The sequence below is a fragment of the Leucoraja erinacea genome, chromosome 33 (genome assembly GCF_028641065.1).
Source record: "Leucoraja erinacea ecotype New England chromosome 33, Leri_hhj_1, whole genome shotgun sequence".
NCBI lineage: Eukaryota > Metazoa > Chordata > Chondrichthyes > Rajiformes > Rajidae > Leucoraja > Leucoraja erinaceus.
Genome location: NC_073409.1, coordinates 9085784 through 9107428, shown reverse-complemented (window position 1 = coordinate 9107428; position 21645 = coordinate 9085784). Strand labels below are relative to the sequence as shown.

The 21645-nt window shown below is 41.0% G+C and overlaps 1 protein-coding gene across 1 annotated transcript in view; it reads right to left on the bottom strand.

Annotated features, from left to right (window-relative positions):
* The window catches only part of aldh1a2 (aldehyde dehydrogenase 1 family, member A2), a 78833-nt gene that overhangs the window by 43902 nt on the left and 13286 nt on the right, over window positions 1–21645 (bottom strand). Inside the window, exons 2-4 of the mRNA XM_055661222.1 lie at window positions 5447–5551; window positions 3370–3510; window positions 744–873 (exon numbers count right to left, since the gene is read on the bottom strand). Of these exons, the coding sequence (XP_055517197.1) occupies window positions 744–873; window positions 3370–3510; window positions 5447–5551 (376 nt within the window). The remainder of the gene's footprint in view (window positions 1–743; window positions 874–3369; window positions 3511–5446; window positions 5552–21645) is intronic.

Below are 21645 nucleotides of genomic sequence, written 5' to 3'. Positions count from 1 at the left end.
AGCATCTGCACATGTACAGTTGAATGTAGAAATCCGAGAACCACTGCCAGTGAATCCCTCTGACAGGAAGGGCTGGGATTTGCTGGTGATCACACTTCACGGGTGCAATTAACACAGAGCCAGAGGGCCTGGCTTCAGGCTTTAACTTTTTTTAATGTGCTGTTCACGAGGCAACATTGTTGAAACTGTGCAACACTGCAGAATGAGATGTTATTCAATCCTAGATGTGTTACCACGAATCGTGCTTATCATCTGTTTTTACATTGCTAAGAAATATTTTTAAAGCCTCTATTCTACAATAAAAAGACAGGATTATAAAATAGCAAACCAATTTAATATTTGTCTTCTCAAGTTTGTCAATGGCACTTTAATCCTTGAGTAAGTCCCAATCTTTGCTGTTGTTGTCTTAATCAAAGGAAAAGTTGACAATTACCCAGGCATTGCATTGCCTGGACTTGTAACTGCAAGAGCCGCGATCTGAATGGCTGCTCAGCTATCTGAAGGCGTCAGTGCTCACACAACCCTGGAATGTAACAGGTTGAAAGTCAAGTCAGAGGGGAATCTAAAGCACGAACAGGGCCACCTCTTCATTGGCAATGCACTTTGAGGTCAGTTGCAACCATTAAAGGCCATACAATAGGCTCCGAGCCATCGTTTATTTATTTATTTATTGACTTTCATTGTGTTTTTTTTTTATCCATTGCTCTAACTTCAAGCAAAAACAATCAAGAGCTTCAACCTACCGACTGGAATTGTCTTCCCATGAATCTTGTCGGTCCAACCAGCAAAGTATCTGAGCGTTTTTATGACTCCCTGTAGGTCAACATAATAAGCCTGGAGAAATGGCTTTCCACTATCTAGAGATTCAAGTGTCTGCAAAGAACATAAAGCAATTCAGTGAGCGAATAAATCAAGCCGCAGACAGCATGTGAGATTACAGCCATGCCTTTCACAATATTAATCACTTGAAGGTATATAGCAGTCTCTTGCGGACTGTGTACACAACTTTACCCAGTTGGAAATCAGCCACATCATTCACGATTGACAAAGTGATGAGAGTGTTATTGTGATTAGGATCGTAAAACTGATTATTCGTATTTCCCAGGGAAGATTTACATTTAGGGGTTTCATTTCCTCTGGTGGGACTCTGGTTAATGTGTTCACAGGACATTCTCCAGTACATTAAACCAACGCACAAGGAAACCCTGCCTGAATGCATTACCAGGTTGCTACCAGAGGAAGTGGAGCCTCGCTGGGTGTGTAGCAGGTGCATTATTATTTGGAGAATTACCAGGACCATTTATTAAACTAGAGAAACGAGCAGAAAAAAAGGCAGTTTAAGCTGATATCAGCTCTTCTCTGGAGGAATGGGCCTCTGGGTGGGGTAGGCAAAGCAAACTCTCTTACATCAGGCAATAAGCAGCTGGATACCATAACGCAAGGGGCCTGGGGAATAGATAAGCTGGTAAGGACCATCTGGCCTTCCCAAAGGCATCTGCAGGAATTTAAATTTGACTGCTTGGGGAAGAGTACATGAAATGCGTAAACATGTGCCCTTAACATGTATAATGATCACAGTGTTGGGGGAGTAGAAAGTACTGCCCTCTCCACATAGTGGCTACTGGCCCCTCCCTCCTGCACATGCCTATGTGTCTTCCTCATCAGTATGTGTCTTGTTTAATTTAAATTTAAAACTCTGCTTCGAGGAAGATTTCTAATTTTGTCTAATTAAATCAAATTAAAAGTCTAATTTGGTGCAATATTATTCCCTGAACATATTTGCATGTTACATGTTGTTGCGGAAGCTTCATGTAACATGCATTTGAGTTTCCCCTGTTGTTTTGATGGATGTGTAATGGGCAAACGAAGAGAGGAACGTCCCAAAGTTGTAGTATGTATTATTTTGCCAATATATGAGTCTGTTGTTCCAAACACCATAAAATTAATCCCAAATATGTGAAGAAGTGTCTCCCAACATAAAACAAGCTCGTTGGTCAGTTATTGACTTCATTCTGTGGAAATTACTGCATTTCAAAGCTTACACAAGCAGTGTGGGTGGGCAAAAGTAAGTAAGTAAGATTATTGGCCAAGTATTCACATACAAGGAATTTGCCAAACGGAGACAATTTATTAGTGATTTCATAAGATGTATATTCTGTGATATTTAAAGATATCTCTTGCATGTTAACCTACTATGTTAATCTCTTAGAAATTAGTTTACAATATTTTCCAAAATAATGGTGGTTATTGTGCTTCAGAAAAAGTATTGAAAGCCATGATATTAAAATGTGTAAGTCATGGTAAATGGGGAGTGCTGATTCCTCATGTTGAAAGGTGAATGGTATTGTTTTTATGAAAGTCATTGAAAAGTTAGATCTGTTTCTCTTTCTACAGATTCTGCCTAATCTATTGAGTATTTTCAACAATATCTGTGTTCAATAGTCGCAGAGAGATAGTGAATGGAAACAGGCCCTTCAGCCCGTTCTGCTAGTCTGCATTGACCATTAACCACCATTCCACATGAATGCTACATTTTTTATTCTCTCCATATTCTCCTGTGGTTTACAGTGTATGTATGTTCCTGCATTGCTAATCTTGTCACATCAGTCCCAAATGCAAGATAACAGTATTAATATATTTTATAACCCCTTCAGCTTCAAATTCCGACTGACGTCTACTCAGTCATTCACTGGTGGGAAAGTGGATACATCTCCATGAGCAGTTCTCACCACCACTTCTGCTTAGACCGTCACTTAGTTTCACAACACAGGTGAAACTCAGTTGTATCTAGTACCTCTGGGTTTTTACACAACGATTCTCACCAATGCATTTGAATCCACAGGCTTGACTTATCCTATATGGGATTTTTGCTTAATTTCAGATTTCCTACATCTGCATTGCTTTGTTTAGTTTGGTCCAAAGATACAGGAATGAAAGAGGCCCTTCGGCCCACCGAGTCCAAGCCGACCATCGATTACTCGTACACTAGTTCTATCCTATACACTAGGGACAAATTACAGAGGCCAATTAACCTACAAACCCGCATGTCTTTGGAATGTGTGATGAAATTGGAGCACCCGGAGAAAACCCACGCGGTCACGGGAAGAACGTACAAACTCTGCGCAGACAGCACCCGAGGTCAGGATCGAACCCGGGTCACTGGTGTTGCTTTTGCTTGTGCTCTTCTAGTTTTCCATCTTTGGGAGCATGTCATGAGGGAACTCATTCCCTGGGTGGGTATGGTTATTTTGGGCTTCAGATTTAAACTGTTTTGCGATTTTTTCTCAGTAAGAATACGATGCCTTCTCTGTCCCCCTACGGCACGGTGAATGGCAATAAAGCACCATGGAGATGTGCCTGGATACTCACAGCGAGCTGAGGTCGGTCCCGGTCCACCAGATCTGCCAGTTTGTCAATCAAACGGCCTCTCTCCGATGCATCCATCCTCCTCCAGACCGATCCGGGGGAAAAGGCAAGTCGTGCCGCCTGTACTGCCTTGTCCACATCAGCCTGGGCAAACAGTGGACAGAAATATTACCAAATCTTGCAATTATTTTAGTTTTGAACAGTGTTTGTATTATACATGGAGGTAGCTCTATTTTTTACACACACACACACACATATATATACACATATATATATACACATACATACATATATATACACATATACATACATATACATACACATACATATACACATACATATATATACACATACATATACATACATATACATACGTACATATATATACATACATATATATATACACGCATATACATATACATGCATATACATACATATATGTGTGTGTGTGCGTGTGCTTGAAAACTCAACTAACATTGTGTGCAATCACTTCACAAGATGTATATATGTACTTGGGGCAGAGATTACTAATCTCAGATTCAGATTCAATTTTAATTGTCATTGTCAGTGTACAGTACAGAGACAATGAAATGCATCTCTCCACAATAATAATGGCATTTTTACTTCACAGTTCAGATACAGTAGTCCAGAGTTTCTCCTTTTCTGCAGTTGTTACCTATATAGTTCTGCAGGAGTTTGTAACTCCTAAACAGAGGGGAACCCTGCAGGGATGTGCTTATGCCCATAGGTTTACATAGAAACATAGAAACATAGAAATTAGGTGCAGGAGTAGGCCATTCGGCCCTTCGAGCCTGCACCGCCATTCAATATGATCATGGCTGATCATCCAACTCAGTATCCCGTACCTGCCTTCTCTCATACCCCCTGATCCCCTTAGCCACAAGGGCCACATCTAACTCCCTCTTAAATATAGCCAATGAACTGGCCTCAACTACCCTCTGTGGCAGAGAGTTCCAGAGATTCACCACTCTCTGCGTGAAAAAAGTTCTTCACATCTCGGTTTTAAAGGATTTCCCCCTTATCCTTAAGCTGTGACCCCTTGTCCTGGACTTCCCTAACATCGGGAACAATCTTCCTGCATCTAGCCTGTCCAACCCCTTAAGAATTTTGTAAGGTTTCCTGGCATTTCTGCTGGGGCAACTTTGTGTTTGGGCTGACTCTTTAAACTGCTGTATCCATGAAGCAGAAAGAGAGCTGTTTTGTCAATAATGCACCCGTGACCTTGACTATCACACCCAACGTTCTATCTCTTTACCCAATAAAGGGATAAGAAAGCAGAGAAAAATATGCAGAAATCTCAACAGCAAAATTGTGTCAAAACAGAGAGAAAATATTCAACAACTTTTCGGAACAATTTACCACCATCTGTAGTGTGGTTCAATAGGTTTATCTTTCCTTTCCTGGGTTGACAATGTCATACATTAATAGAAACATAGAAAGTAGGTGCAGCAGTAGGCCATTCGGCCCTTCGTGTCTGCACCGCCATTCAATATGATCATGGTTGATCATCCAACTCAGTATCCTGTATCTGCCTTATAAGATCCCCACAATGGCTATTACCAGCCCTAAATGACTGAAGTAAGTTCAATGAACATGAACTGCACAGTTTATTTCAGTGGGGAGGATTGTGACAAGATCTCATGCTTCCAGCACTGCTGAGATTAACAATGGAGTTATATCAAAGACCCAGCATCACAGAGAATCAGATGTCAATGCATAACTCCTCTATGTCATCAACTGCAAGACATTTAAGACATAATAATGGGAAACCCCATTATTTCACCAATACTTTCCCAGCAATTTTGAACCACTTCGTACAAAAATCACCATGCATTATATATTCATAAATCAAGATACATTGTGCACCAAAATGATTTACTTGGCAAAATTAAACGAGTAAATATTCATGGTTCTAATTCACTAGTATAAAATGATTACCAATCACATTGGCCTGCATTTTAACAAAGTCAGTTATTGTCCAATTCTGGCTGTTAACAAATCCATTAAGTTGTGAAGATAATTTGACCACGAGTTTGGCATTAGTGAGAGGTGAGCTCACCTTGTCGGCTTCTTGAACATCACAGATTTTCTCTCCAGTCGATGGGTTGTAGGTTGACAAGGTCTTTCCACTTGCTGAATGATGCCATTCATTGTTAATAAAGAGCTGGTAAGACAAGCAACATGCAATGTCAGCGAGGAGTCTGTTGTCTCGGGGGACAAGAGCACTGTTTATTACTGACTTCAGACATGTGTGAAATAGATTCCTGCACTCCCGCGGCTCATTGTCTTGTGGAAGCAGTATCCTCTAAATACCCTTCTGCCACTAAATTCACCATCAATGTACAGACACTTTTGTAGGATACAGTAAAGCAGCACGTCATATCCTTCATTATATCCATATTGGCTCTTTGAATGAATGAATTAATTTGCCTTGCATCTCTGCTCTTAATTCTAGTGCCTAGAATTGCTCACAACATTCCAGCTGGACCCTGGCAGCTTCACATGGTTTAATTATTGCTGTTTTCCTCTATATCCCTGCAGTATGCGGAATGGTTCTCCATGCCCGATCAATCCCCCCTGGCACTTGTATAAGGTCCTAATCTCAGTCTTCCTGCATCCAAGTTAACATGCTAGTTTTATAATGACATAGCGTTTTATAAATGTTGTATAACGTCTCCCAATCATCGTTCACACTTTTCTGCATTGAATTCTACCTGCGATGTACCTGCTCATTTCACCATTCTTCCCCCTGGGTCCCGGTGAGGTTGTTACTATTCCGCTCACACTAATGAGTCTATTGCCGAATTTCAGAATAAACTTCACATTTAAAAAAAATGAACATTCTTTAGTCAAGACCAGACCATTGTTCACATTGAAAGTGTGTCTTATTGGACACATTTCTGCAGTCTGATACATAATCATGTTTGCCTCTTTGCATTTTGAACCTTAGTAAATATCACAGACGTGTCCGCAGACTCTTTGACCCCCTTAGTTTTGATCAATCTGTGACGTTTGCTCAATCGCCAGCTAAAAGAGGTTGAGTCTAGTGCAAGGCGCTCTCCTGAAACTAACCTTGGGGGGAGGGGGTGGACAGGCGACGTTTGGGGTCTAGACACTTTACCAGAAGTCGGCCGACCCCGGAACCCCCACAACAGTAAACCGCCCGGTGTTTATTCTGGACCCGCCGCAGTCTTTATGCTTTAAACCCGGAGAATCCTGAGCGATCAGTACTGTTAACAACAATATTGCCCATGAAGGAAAGACACAACGTGCTGGAATAACACAGCATCGCTGAAGAAGGTGGATATGCGACGTTTCGGGACGGGACTCATCTTCCGCCCACCCTCTGGGCAAAAACACCAGCATTTCCAAAACGCCGGTCCCATCCCTTTCGCGATCTCTCACAGTGCCAGCAAAGTGCCTGTTCCGGTTCCGCCTTATTAATAACTACAGTGATATCCCGTTCTCATCAGCTAACGCTCGCTTGATGTTCGGAAGCTTCATCTCAACGAGAGGTTTAACCACAGTAAACCTTCAGAGGCCCCCGTCTATGTTACAGCCACCTCCCCTTCAAGCCGAGACCAAGACAGTCAAGAGCATCTTGGTCAAGAGTCTTGACATATGCCCCACATAGAGCTGACATTCTTACTGGCAGCAGCACAACAGAATATAATGGGAACATAGAAAGTAGGTGCAGGAGTAGGCCATTCGGCCCTTCGAGCCAGCACCGCCATTCAATGTGATCATAGCTGATCATCCAGAATCAGTACCCTGTTCCTGCTTTCTCCCCATATCCCTTGATTCTATTAACCCTAAGAGCTACATCTAACTCTCTTGAATACATAGCATTTTGTAAACAATATAATAAGCAAGAAACAAAAAGTTCAGTGTGCGAATATATGTGTGTATGCACATTGAGCTTGTAATATATACTGAATTGTACATATATCTGGCGGGGGCGGGGGGGTGTGACGGGGAATTGCTCTCCTCTATCGGTGGAAAGTGATGCTAAGTTCGTTTTCAAACGCCCAGCCGCTGTGTGGTGCCAGCTCCGCGGCGCACACACACACACACATACAGCAGCTCCGCCCGAGGACGCGGCGCCGGGCCCTGCCTGCTCCACTGTTACCGGCTACACCTGTGTTTCGTCCCGCAGCGAGCGTGTCATTTGGCAAACTGTTACCCCATCTACAGTGTAGGAAGGAACTGCAGATGCTGGTTTCAACCGAAGATAGACACAAAGAGCTGGAGTCACTCAACTGGTTAGACAGCATCCCTGGAGAAAAGGGACACAAAAAGCTTTCAACCGAAGATAGATACAAAGAGCCCGGCGCACTTTGAAATAGTGTGTCTTTACCCGCTTGAAACCCCGGAATTAGACCCACCCACAGCTCATTGAGCGGGGCCTTCTCTTTAACTGCGCCGTCCCCTCTCGTTGGGAGAAACTCAACATTCTTTGCCCAAACCTTTACCCCGACCTCCAATGAGCATTTAAGCTCCCGTGAAGATTATTTGAGGATTGAAATCACGTATCTCAAACGCTTTAATACAAAAAAAAACAGATCCTTTAGCGATAAACTTACAAAATGCTTAAGGGGTTGGACAGGCTAGATGCAGGAAGATTGTTCCCGATGTTGGGGAAGTCCAGAACAAGGGGTCATAGTTTAAGGATAATGGGGAAGTCTTTTAGGACCGAGTTGAGAAATGAGTGGTGAGTCTGTGGAATCCTCTGCCACAGAAAGTAGTTGAGGCCAGTTCATTGGCTATATTTAAGAGGGAGTTAGATGTGGCCCTTGTGGTTAAAGGGATCAGGGGGTATGGAGAAAAGGTATGGTACAGGATACTGAGTTGGATGATCAGCCATGATCATATTGAATGGCGGTGCAGGCTCGAAGGGCCGAATGGCCTACTCCTGCACCTATTTTCTATGTTTCTATGTTTCTGTAATCAAAAGCCACCCTCTCCTGAGCTTGGAAGTCCCGCTAACATGCAATTCTCTCGTGCTCAGCGCTCCTCTAGTATATTTGGTCGGTATTAGCAGCAGGCAACCAAGGTGCACGGTCAGGTATTGGCTAACTTTTAAATAAAAGCCAAAGAGAAGGCCATTATACACAGGCAGCGAGGAATGCAGTAAAGTGATACCGTGTACAATTTTGTTTTACTTTTTACAGCTTATCGGAGTCATTAAGATCTCCCATTTATACTCTGTTTAAGTCTCCACGAGAACAGTATTTATAATACTCCCTTGCGCCTACGGATGGATGTATAACAGTCGCTAAATATTTATATAATAGAATACTGATTTATTGAAGTCAGGTACGTAAATTTAATCTGTCGGCGAAATGGGGATTAGCCGCTTCCAAGGAGATATAGAATAAAGGAGCGCAGCTCTGTGGAACTGCCTCATGAATGAATCGTTGCAGCTGGCACTCGGAGCGTTGGCAGTTTTACAAGGCGAGTCACAGATCCCCATAACTCACGGCTGAAGGGTGGAGGTATTTAGTATCAGCGGGTACCGCGACCGCGGCGCTCCGGCGTTGCAAGCAGCCGCGTCTCCTGCATTCCGTCCGTCATCGACCCGCCGACCTTTCCCAACCCCACTCTCCTCCCGCTTCAACAAGTGGCGCTTCACCGGCGAGTAACGTCTCGACTGGGATGTTGGAGCTGACACGAAATGCACATCCCAGCCCCGGCAGGTTGCAACATCGTGTAATAGCGGGGTCAAACGAGCCAAACAGCCGCGTCCTCTATAAACCCCAATAATCGCCAACCCTTCTCCGCTATCGCTAAATGGGACTACATTTCATTTATATAAAAATCCGGATCAGTAGGTTTTGAAGTGTGGGATGACGACTTTCCTGGCGATGTTTCAGTTTACAGTTGACATTTGAAGATGTAATTTGAAGATTATTTGAGAATTGAAATCACTTTTCTCAAACGCTTTAAGACAAATAAACCCCAGATCCTTTAGTGATAATCCAAAGCCACCCTTTCCAGACATGTTTCCATGTCTCAATCGAAGATGTCTCAATCAGATCGCCTGAAGTTTCCTTTAAGCAACCCTTCCATTGGGTAGTGAAGAAACTCTCTTGTTTTCATCGAAGATTGAGACAATATAAGAACTGCTTAATACTAAATTGGTTTTACCACTCCTGATATATGTATTTCGGCGAATTATTCAAATTGTATTCAACATTGAGTCTCTATCCGCCGACCAAGACTAAATTTGGTGATTTAAGAATGGTCGTGACCCGAAACATCACCCATTCCTTCTCTCCAGAGATGCTGCCTGTCCCGCTGAGTTACTCCAGCGTTTTGTGTCTGTCTTTGATGATTTGATTGTTATAGGAAATAGGAAATATGCCTTTGGAAATACGAGGTGATCGACAGTGTCGTAGTTAAAATGCCACCTTCTTCTTCACTCTAAATATTGACCGTATTATCAGTAGATATTTCAATTGTCATGTAGGTCTTTATTGAGGATCCGTCTGATTGAAATGAATAGTCCCGAGTGTGAGAAGAAGGCGAGAGAGCTATGTACTTGTGTATTTCTCTGCTTCAACATGTTTATTTGTAATCTGGAGATGTCACGTCCCAGTATCCATGACATTTGTACTGAAGAATGCATCAGTTATTGCTTGGCATTCCCAGAGCTGTTTTTTTTTTAAATTATTGTGTAGGAAGGAACTACAGATGCTGGTAGACACAAAATGCCGGAGTAACTCAGCGGGACAGGCAGCATCTCTGGAGAGAAGGTTTGGGTGTCGTTTCGGGTCTAGACCCTCCCTCTGACCATTCCTTCTCTCCAGAGATGCTGCCTGTACCGCAGTTTTTTTTTCATTCTCCCATCACCCACTTTTATACCATGTGGTGGCGGGGAATTATTTTACTGGAAAATGTATCCATGTTCTGCCAGGCCGCCTGTTACTCATCGTCACATTTCTGAAACCCGTGTGAAAACTGGCCACCACCTATTTACACTTCATTGTGCAGAATGATTTGCTGCTCAAGTTGTTGGGTGTTTAAAACCGTTTAAACTCCATAATTTAAACCGGTACTCATTGCCCAGAAATGAGATACACGGTACGTGTTTAGGACAAGTTTAGAGGAACATGGGCCAAACGCAGGCAGATGGTACTGGTGTAGCTGGCACATGGCAAGTTGGGCCGAAGGGCCTGTTTCCACGCAGTATGACTCAACGACTCTCAATGAGATCCATCAGCGGTTTCATCACTCGTTACCCTAGTAAAACCGGCTACGCCTTTTAAAATCCAAATGCATCTCTGGTACAGTGCATCCTTGCCTCGGTCGCAAAGAATATTTGTTAATGCTTAATTGAACCAAATACATTCTGTAGACGCAAGGAACTGCAGATGCTGGTTTACCAAAGAAGACACTGAGCGCTGGAGTAAATCAGAAGGTTAGGCAGCATCTCTGGAGAACGTTTTGGATTTGGACCACTTCAGACTGAGGAGAAAGCAGGTAGGGCAGGACACAGCCTGGCCAGTGCTAAGTGATACAGGTGATGGAGTGGTGATTGGCAAATAGTTGAACAAAGGCCAGAGATGGAAGGAAGTTCTGGATTCTTTGTTGAATTAACCTTGTTCCAAACTGTGTCTGTGTAGTACCAAGTCCCAAAACCAACCCTTTAAATCTCATTCCAAATCCAGCTCAATGTTGGCGCTGGACAGTGAATGGGCATGAACATTGAGGGAAAGCTTGGCTGCAACGCTGGGCACCATGCTCCCTTCTCAATAAATCTGTTGACATTCACTCCCTGGGATTACAAGTGTAGCAAGTTAGGTGGAACTATCAATGCATGAGCCCAGGACCACAAGAGTGAAGAAAGATAGAAGATGATTTGAATTGAATAAAGTCTCATTCCTGGTATTTGAAGTTCATTGTTGACTAATTGTTGAATGTTTTGAAGCATTTCAGAGTGTTGTGATAGCCAGCAACTTTCTTTTCTCCACTGCACATATATAGAGCGACTCACTGACTTGCGGAGCCTGCATAGGGACATCGATCCCAGTATCTGGGTGTCACAGTGGCACAGCTGGTGGAGCTGCTGTCTCATAGCACCGGAGATCCAAGTACAATGCAGGTGGGGGGCGGGGGAAATCTGGATGTCGGAAAAGGCCAGAACAAATCAGGGGCGGCAAAAGATGACCAAGCACATAGTGGCTGCAAGCCCATACTGTACCTGTCGATTAATCTAAAGGAGTCCGCAGTATTTATTCACCCAATGAAACAGGTAGGAGGTATAACACATAGTGTCCGAAACATAGACACCATGTGCTGGAGTAACTCTACGGGTCAGGCAGCATCTCTGGAGAAAAAGGATGGTGACATTTCGGGGAGGAACCCTTCTTCAGACTGGGGGGGAAATCGGAAAAGCCAAACAAATCAGGGGCGGCAAAAGATGACCAAGCACATAGTGGCTGCAAGCCCATTCTTCTACTCGAGTAAGGAATCATGGAGTTATGGAGTCATATAGCATGGAACCAGGTCCTTCAGCCAAACCTGACAACCCTGACCAACATGCCCCATTTCCACTAGTCCCACCTACTTGAGTTTGGCCCATATCCCTATAAACCTATCTTAACCATGCACCTATATAAATGCTTCTTAATTCTTGCGATAGTCCCTGCCTCAACACCTGCTCCATCAGTAGTTCCATGCACCCACCATCTTTTGTGTAAAGAAGTTACCCCTCATAGGTTTAATCTTTCCCCCCCTCACCTTGAACCTATGGCCTCTGGTTCTCGATTCGCCTACTCTGGGCAAGACTCAGTCTACCCAATCTATTCATTGAAGCTTGATCAATGTGTAGTGTTAGAGGACCAGGACAATATAAATCAACAGAAGCAAGGAAGAATGGTGAACCAAACTTGATGCTCAATAGGAATGAGGCAGAAGACGTTTATTGGGCAACTATATTCTCATCCATTTTAATCTATACCATTATTCACGTTCAGTTGTAATAATCTCTATTGGGCAGTGAAATGGCTAGTGTTACTATTGTTCATATCAGGTAGATGAGCTGGATACGACCATCTGATGTGACACACCTCTAAGATGTACAGTGATAAACCTACATGGAAATGAAAGTAACACAGAAATAACATATCTCTGGTTTAAGGTGGCATTTATAGTCCATGCAACCTCAGTTCTCACAGATGGTTGAGCCATCTCAACTTCTAATGTGTTTGAGCTGTTCCAGAGGAAATGGAGATATACCAGCAAGAATTAACTCATGGCATAATAATGTAAGCAGTTTCAACAAAGCTGTACAAATACAGAAAATGCCAGTCAGCATCTGCTGAAGGAGATACTGAGTCTTTGATTTAAAACATTAACTGTTTCTCTTTCCACAGATGCTACCGAAACTGCTGAGTGTTTTCCAGAATTTCCTGTTATTATTTCAGATTTATGGAATCTGCCAATGTTTGAGTTTCAGTTGCTATATAAATATACTTCTACTCATTTAATAGAAGTAAATATATAGTTCTCCATAGTCCACAGTGGAAGTCGGTAAATATCCCTCATGATTGGGTCGAGCTTGTAACACGTGGCTTTGGATATTTATTGTACATATATATTTTAAGACTTTATTATGCCTCTGTGAATTAAATGACATGATATGCTAAAATGTCAAAATAGCTTCTCAGTTTTCTATCAATGTAATTTCAGCTCTACATTTACATAACATCAGAAGTCTTTTAAATACATTACAGGCATGGTATGCTTTAAAATTATGGTTTGCATTGAGCAATTAGGAATCATAATTTTAATTCGGTTTCAGAAAATGTCACTAGAAATTAAGCTTTGCTCTCATATTTAATGACATAATTTAACCAATTAAATGATAGGTTTATAACTCAGTCCCACCTTCCCTCCACAATTCCAGGTCCTGCTTTGCTAATGTTACTGCATAGAAGTATCAAAATTGGTTTCCAATCAGATTCAGATTCAATCTTTATTGTCATTGTGCAGTGTACGGTAATGAAATGCAGTTAGCATCTCACCCAGAAGAGCGAACATAGAATAATGGAACAGCAAAATATATATATGTACATACATTAGCAATAGTGCAATTTTTCTGGGGGAAGGAGTGTCCGGGGAGGGGGGGGGGAGGCTGGCAATCATCAAGGTGCAGAGTTAAGTTGTGTAACAGCCGCAGGGCTAAAACAATCAGTTTTAAAGGTCTGTGCTATCTTGTGGCACAATGCTTGGGGAATATGAGATGTGTCTAGATTATATTTCAAATGCAAACAATATTTAATCCAGTATGGCAAAACTTTTACATTTCAGAATTATTAGATGCATTAAAACGATACAGAAGTTCTAAATGACCCTAAAGCTGAAATGGGCTAGAGCAGTGCCTTATTATCTGTAAGATCTAACCTTTAGACTTAGCAGGCAAATAGGTGCTCACCTTCTATGATGCTCGCTGCAATGCCTACGTGTAAGTTTAGCTGGCATTCTCAGTCCACTTCCTGATATATATAAAATTGAAGCCATTCACCAAAGTCAACACCAGAATGGCATTTCATCCAGGAAAGCCACATTCAATGATTCAATGATTCAACTCAATAATTCATCTATAATAGAGGTGGTTGTTAATATTAAAGATATTAGGCCAGATAAATCTAAGTAATTGAGGCTGGAGTTAAAACATGTTGAAGGCAAACCAAAGAAACATCTCCAGTGCATTTATGTTACGAGAAACTAGCATAAAAACGTTGGTCCAAAATTAATATTAATAACTTGACAAATGGAAGATGTGCTCAAGCATGATAAAAAAGACAATGTTTTTTATTTCTCTTTTTGGAGTGTTAAGGCAATAGAGATCTACATTTCCTTAAATCTTGGAGTGGAGTTGGGAAAGAGTGGGAAGGGTGTAAAGGAAGAGCAACTGAGGCAGGGGTGCTGACCAAATTCAGTGCTGAAGGAATCACCCAATTCTAAAGTCTGTTGCGCAGGATCATTGGTTTCTCTTTGGTTTTCAAAAAAAAAGTTTGAACATTGTTAGTTCATCTCTGTCCCTGCCTCCACCACCCAAACCGCTAACTAACGCACCTACCATTCCCATTGTTTAAGTCCTTGAGTGGGATAATGTAGATGAGAGATTTCCTCTCAGTGACCTGCCTGTATCATTCTCGACTCACTGGGGTTTAGAAGAATGAGGGGGGACCTCATTGAACGTACAGAATAATGAAAGGCTTGGATGGAGTGGATGTGGAGAGGTTGTTCCCACTCCAGTCAGAGAGTCTAGGACAAGAGGTCATAGCCTCAGAATTAAACAATGTTCTTTTAGGAAGGAGATGAGGAAACATTTCTTTAGTCAAAGGTGAATCTGTGGAAATCTTTGCCACAGAAGGCTGTAGAGGCCAAGTCAGTAGATATTTTAAAGGCCGAGATAGATACATTTTTGATTAGTATCGGTGTCATAGGTTATGGGGTGAAGGCAGGAGAATGAGATTAGGAGGGAGAGATTGATCAGCCATGATTGAATGGTGGAGTTAACTTGATGGTCTGAATGGCCTAATTCTACTCCTATCACTTATGACTTAATTCATCAGCAGAGAAGGGAACCTTAATGGTCCCTCAAGAGTATTTTGTGTTTGAACAATTAATTAGACTTGGTATTGCCTGCTATCTTGAATTGCTTGTAATGAAAACCAGAATGATAGGCTATCCGTACAATGGAATGAAAAAAAGTTTAGAACCTTTGTAGTTATGAGACTTCTTTATGAATGCATTTTTGTGTGAAAATGATATTAAGGTATTTTATATCAGGTTTTAATCTCTACATCATTTTTATAAACAGTCATCATGGACATAACTTGAATAATTACTATGAGCAATAATTCTAGATACTTAATGATTTGGATCAAATACTTCTTATTGCAATTTGAATGCAGGCTTTGAATAATTTAAAATAAACATATTGATGCCTCCAATTATCTAGCGGATAGTGGAATTAGTTAAAGATGCATTACTGCAACATTGTCCACAGCAATTGCAGTCTCTAATTTCACTGCTCGAGGAATGAAGGGCTCCACTGATAATGCTGTTGCATATTCCTGTTTTTAGCCCAGACATCCAGTAGTCAATGCCTTTCCTTTAATTACGTACATGGAATTACATAGAATTTAACAGTACAGAAACAGGTTATTGGCCCAACAGAGTTATGCCAACATATTCAACATATTCCTCTATATTTTTACCTTTCCCTCACATGAACTTTTGCTATTTGTGACATATTTCTGACAGAGAATAGCTTATTCTATCACTCTATAGAGTTTCTTATGAGATGCTGATTTATATTTAATTGTTTCAGATTCTCACATGAATGAAACATCCTTATGTCGACCCTATTGAATCTCTCCTTCATTTTAAAGGCTTCAGAATTCTCTTTTTTAGACAAAATTGCTTCAACCTGATAAACCTCTCAGCTAATTATGCCCTAACAATTCTGGAATCCTCCTTGTTTGCCCTTTCTTTGGTGTTTCCATATGCTTTTTCAATTGTTGGGTTACAAAAATGCATTTGGAAACAAATTTTGCTCTTGCTAAGTTGAACTTAACTTCATGACTCATGGATTTTATCCCTCCAGAAAGAAATCTTAAAACTTAGTTTGGAATGTTTATGGCTTTTATTAAATCACATTACCACCTTTACTGGTCATCTTTAAGATTCTTCTAATTCATTCAATAATAAAAAGATCCTTTGCCTCTCTCGTTCATGTTTGCATTGCCAATACTTCTACCGAGGGAATCAATCAATTTTCTTCTGTGGTATTGGATGCTTTGGACTGTACATACTCTGTGGTTGTTTTACAGTAGTGGCCTTGTTGACAGAAAACAAATGTACCATCAAATAACAGGATAAACTATCAAATACATTATCTCACTGAGCCAAACAAGTTTGCATAAATACATGGGGCCTAAAATTTTAAGGGCAAACTTGAGAGAGTTACTTATACTTTTATGAGTTTTAAAATGAAAAATAAATAGACAGAGATCACTATCAAAATTAGTTTTTGAGTTTAGTTTAGGGATGCAGCACCAAAACAGACCCTTTGGCCTAACAAGTCTGCACCGAGCACCGATCCCCGTACACTAGGACTATCCTACACACTAAGGATCATTTACAATTTTTGACCAAAGTCAATTAACCTACAAGCTGTACATCTTTCGAGTGTGGTGGGGAAACCTATGTGCCCGGGGAAAACCCACGTGGACACGGGGAGAACATACGAACTCCGCAAAGGCAGCACTTGTGGTCAGGATCAAACAGGTCTCTGGCATCTCCACAGGTGTGCCACTGGGCCACCCCTATGTCAAAAGTAATGTCACAAGAGATTTTTAGAACATTTTGATACTGATCCACGTTGAGAGGTGTGGGCTCAGATAAGCAAAAGTCTGGTTAAAGAGATTTTACTTTAGGACAATCTTGAAAAAAGGAGAAAGTAGAAATATTTAGGCAGGAATAAACAGAGCTTAGTGTCGACATAGCTGAAGGCAATCCATGATGTGAAACAGGCCAGAACTGAAGAATGCGTCGTTGAGGTTTGGACAAAGTATCAGTGATGAGGCAATGGAGCGGTTTGAGAGCAAGAATGATAATTTTGGGGTAAAGTATAGACATTTCCGCTCTTGTACAATTTACATACAAATGAGAAAGCATTTCACAACAGAAAACCTGCATCCAGGAAAATGCATGGTGACTGAGCAAACTGGAATTGCAAAACACACAAAAACCGGAAATACCTCTGAAAAATGACAACAATGTGTTGTTTATGCCAATGTTATTTATTTCATGATATAAAAGCACATTCTGTAATATGTCTTGCATTTGAGGTCACGCCAATTGTTCCATTCTTTTTATGTTACTCTGTAAAGTAAGGATGTCCCCAACTTTGTGTTCTAGTTCAGAATCTATTCTTGAGATAAAGATCTCAAATAACAAGATGATGACCATAAACTAAATCATCACACTTACCAGCCTTTGCCCACTCTCACCTCCACCACAGCATTCTCCCCCCCCAAATCTGAAGAAGGATCCTGACCCAAAACATTGTCTATCCATGCCACTTGACCAGCTGAAATACTCCAGTACTTTGTGTTTTATGCAAGAATTTGCAGTTACTAGCATTTGCAGTTCTTTGTGTCTCCATAAACTAAACTACACTGTGTGCAGGAAGGAAAATTGTGTCGCAAATTCAACTGTTAAATGATGGTGGCATGATCTAGAAATATTGAGTAGTATTTTAAATATAACATTCTTCTTAGTTATTAAATGTAATATGTTTTCATCAAGAAATTCAGTATCAAATGAACTCAACTGTGGAAACAGTCCAGTCTGTATAGAGTGAGCAACACCGGAAATTGGAGGAACAGCACCTCATATTCCGCTTGGGGAGTCTGCACCCTGCGGGCATGAACATTGAATTCTCCCAATTTTGTTAGCCCTTGCTGTCTCCTCCCCTTCCTCAGCCCTCGGGCTGTCTCCTCCCATCCCTCAGCCCTCGGGCTCCTCCTCCTCTTTTTTCCTTTCTTCTCCCCGCCACCCCCCATCAGTCTGAAGAAGAGTTTCGGCCTGAAACGTTGCCCATTTCCTTCGCTCCATAGATGCTGCTGCATCCCGCTGAGTTTCTCCAGCATTTTTGTGTACTTGTACCCTTACATTGGTATTATAATCTATCCCCAAGTTTAATTCTGAAACATAGAATAGAGCAATCTAAGACAAGACACAAAAAAGCTGGAGTAACTCATCGCTGGAGAAAAGCAATAGGTGACATTTCAGGTCGAGACCCTTCTTCAGGCCCAAAACATCACCCAGAGATTTCTCCAGAGATGCTACCTGACTCATTGATTTACTCCAGTGTCTGTCTTCAGTTTAAACCAGCATCTGCAGTTCCTCCCTATACAATAGAGAGATCTAAGTGTTTTCATTCATTTGAGAACATTTACTCTATTTAAGAACCCAACAAACATCCTGTACATCCTGCGATGGCTGAGGATGGATCAATATTTATTTTAAATAGAGTTGCTCAACTCTTTTTTTTCTCTCCCAATATTCAGTAAAGTTTAAATTGATTTACTATGCAGCATGATAGCTGGAGAATTAGCCTCAGCATTTCTCACGGATGTTTTTGCATTTTCAGCCTCACACATGTTTTGGTACCGGAAAAGTTTTCACATCCCAAATAATGGTTTCCCACATGAGGAATAACTTTAGGTGAACGGAGGATTGAATGAATGGGAATTTCTTGCATTTTAATTGATTTAGTAGCTGGTTGCAACTTCATTCCATAAAAAAATAATTCCTTTCTCATATGTGGCTTCCTGCTTTGAGAGTTCTCGACTCCCATGCTCAGAGACGCAGACATCAAATACTCAACTATTTTTGAAGCATTAGCAGCTGTTTGGCTCCTAGTGTCTTCCAACTCATGGAATGACACAGTTTTGTAAATATTCCATAGCCTCATGCACGCTGGGCACCTGTGCCTAAGACAATGCAGGAAATTTCATATCCTGTTCCAACTTAAGAACTTCATTTCCGGTTCTTTGGAACATTCAGAGCTGACAATTATCATTGTAATGGAAGAGATATGGGCCTGGGGAACACAAGTGTACTTTGAGATGCATTCAGTTTTACAATATAAATGTTGCACAGATTTAATAATAGAAATTCTAAACAGTTATACTACCGCCATTTATCAATTGTTATTAACATTTGCAATATAATAATAATCCTTCCATGCTTGACTCCAAATACAATCATTAGTTTATAACATATGTGCCATGAAACTATATACGCACCATATTATGAGGATCCTGAACAGATACCAAACTGGAATTCCTACTGAAATAGGAGAATCTCCATGTTATAGTGGCTGCAATAAAGCCCCGGTCACAAGGCTAATTAAATACAGTTTTGCAACTTGCATCGTACTTTCTTTTATTACCGAAAAGGTCATGCAAGGATCGAATTTCAAAATCATTACTTTAATACCCCTGATCGATTTTAATGTGTTCATGGGGAAGGAACTTCATTGATGTGTCCATGGAGCAAAACAACGTTCACCCCAGGAAATTGGCTCCTACCGAGGTCAACCGCAGAAACAGCTCACCAGTGGTATCTGTTGTCTTCTGATGAGCTGCAGATACATGGATGCTTGGAGAAATCAAATAACTGACAGGAGTCTTTAATTCTGGCGGGGGGGGGGGGTGCAATTACCTTTGCAAATTTGTGATTTTACCTCATATTACTAAATAATGTTACGTGATTCAAATGGATGAGCTCCAGCCCAGTTTTGTCATAGGCAGACACAAAGAACTGCAGATGTTGGTATACAAAAAAAGACACCAAGTGCTGGAGTCATTCAGCGGGTCAGGCTGCACCTTTGGAAAACATGGATAAGGCCCTGAACCGGATATATCGCCTATCCATGTTCTCCAGAGCAGCTACTAGAGTTACTCCAGCACTTTGTGCCATTTTTACGGGTAACCATGTATTAATGAAGAAAAAAACATCAGGAATTAGTTGCTCACACAACCTTCAAACTAAGGAGAGAAGTATGAAGGGACCATAGAGAGGAAACAAACAACTTGGAAATTGAGCTGCAAATATAAATAGATAAATCGCAATAAAACCAATTTTCTCTCCCTCATCCGCAGATTCTTCTGCAGACTGCCTTTTGGTCAGGTAAGCAAGAATGAAAATTATTTCAAATCAAATAAGATTAAATGGATGCATGACTGAAGTGAATTAATAGCAGGACATCAAATGCATTTTGCATAATGAAAACTTTATTTTGCAGTCAGATTAATAACTTAGACTAACAGTGCAAAAGGAAACAAATCAAAAGCATGAGCCCCACCTGACCTGTATAGGAATAGTTACAGTAACAGTGCCTTATACAATCCCTGTTAAGGCACTTCCAAATGTAAACTACCTGTCATTCCCATTACCCTAGATCATACCCCGCCATCCTTCCTGTGTTAGAAAGATGTCTATTTGAAGAAAGCAATGTGAAGGAATCCATTGAGCTGATAGTTGTCCTTATTGATTTCTGATTCTCGAATTGGTTGCCATCCAATTTTACAGTTAACAAAATGTTCTTACCATCAACAACATTCACTAACTGTTTTTACTTGTTTATCTAATATATAACTTCTCCCTTCCAGTCAAAATCCTTTACGTTCAAATATATATGTTGCTTGAGGTATTATGACCATAAGTGGAGACAGATTTTTAATATTGCAGACACAAGGAACTGCATGTGCTGGAATCCTGAGCAAAACACAAAGTGCCTGGAGGAACTCAGTGAGCCAGGCAGCATCTCTGGAGGTAATGTCCTTTCCTTCCACAGATTCAGCCTGCCCCGCCAATTTCCTCCAGCAATTAATGTTATTGCAGATGGACTGCACACGTTAGGCGGAACTGGTTTTGATGGAGAAACTGCAGCCCAGCATTGTCACTTCGGATTCACTGTTCTCTAATTATTTAAACACACCATGTCAAGACCCTTTAACATTTATCTGTGAGATTTCTAGGTGAAAATAACAAACTACGACACAAATGTTTTAACTTATTAAATCTAAGATGGGTGTGTAAAATAGTTTAATATTTTAAACTCTTATTCTAAGTTTCAAAGGTTAGTTTTATATCCATTAATGTCACAAAACTGACACAAAGAGACTGGGCTAAGACTACTTCCTCCAATGGGCAATGCTAAAAAAGTATTATTTGAGTATGCCACATGGGCCAATGAGCTGGAGTTGGTGCAGGCCGTAAGATTATACGAGTTAGAGTTATTTCTTCCACAATTAATGAAGTCAATTTAGTTTTAAGGCATTCAATTTAAAGAGTGTAGGAAATAGAAATGATTGCAACCTCTCCCCAAAAAAGCTGGAAAATACAGTGAGTGAAGAATTGTTAGCCACAAACCAAATGTACAAAATCAATCACAGCCACTTACTGTATGTTCACTGAGTTTGACCTAAGGAGGAATTAACTGTCATGTTAATGACTCTCGGCATAGTCACTATTTTAACACCAAGACATTTTACTCAGAAGCCCCCTTTCGGAGATGGAATAAATGGTGTTAAAACGGCACCATTACTACCACCACATTAACATCACTTTCAAACTATCCAATGGTTAGTTTTTTTTTAATTGCATTAGTGGAGGAAGAGGGACTCTGCGACAGTCTGATGGTGACTGGGATATCGCCTGCTGCCT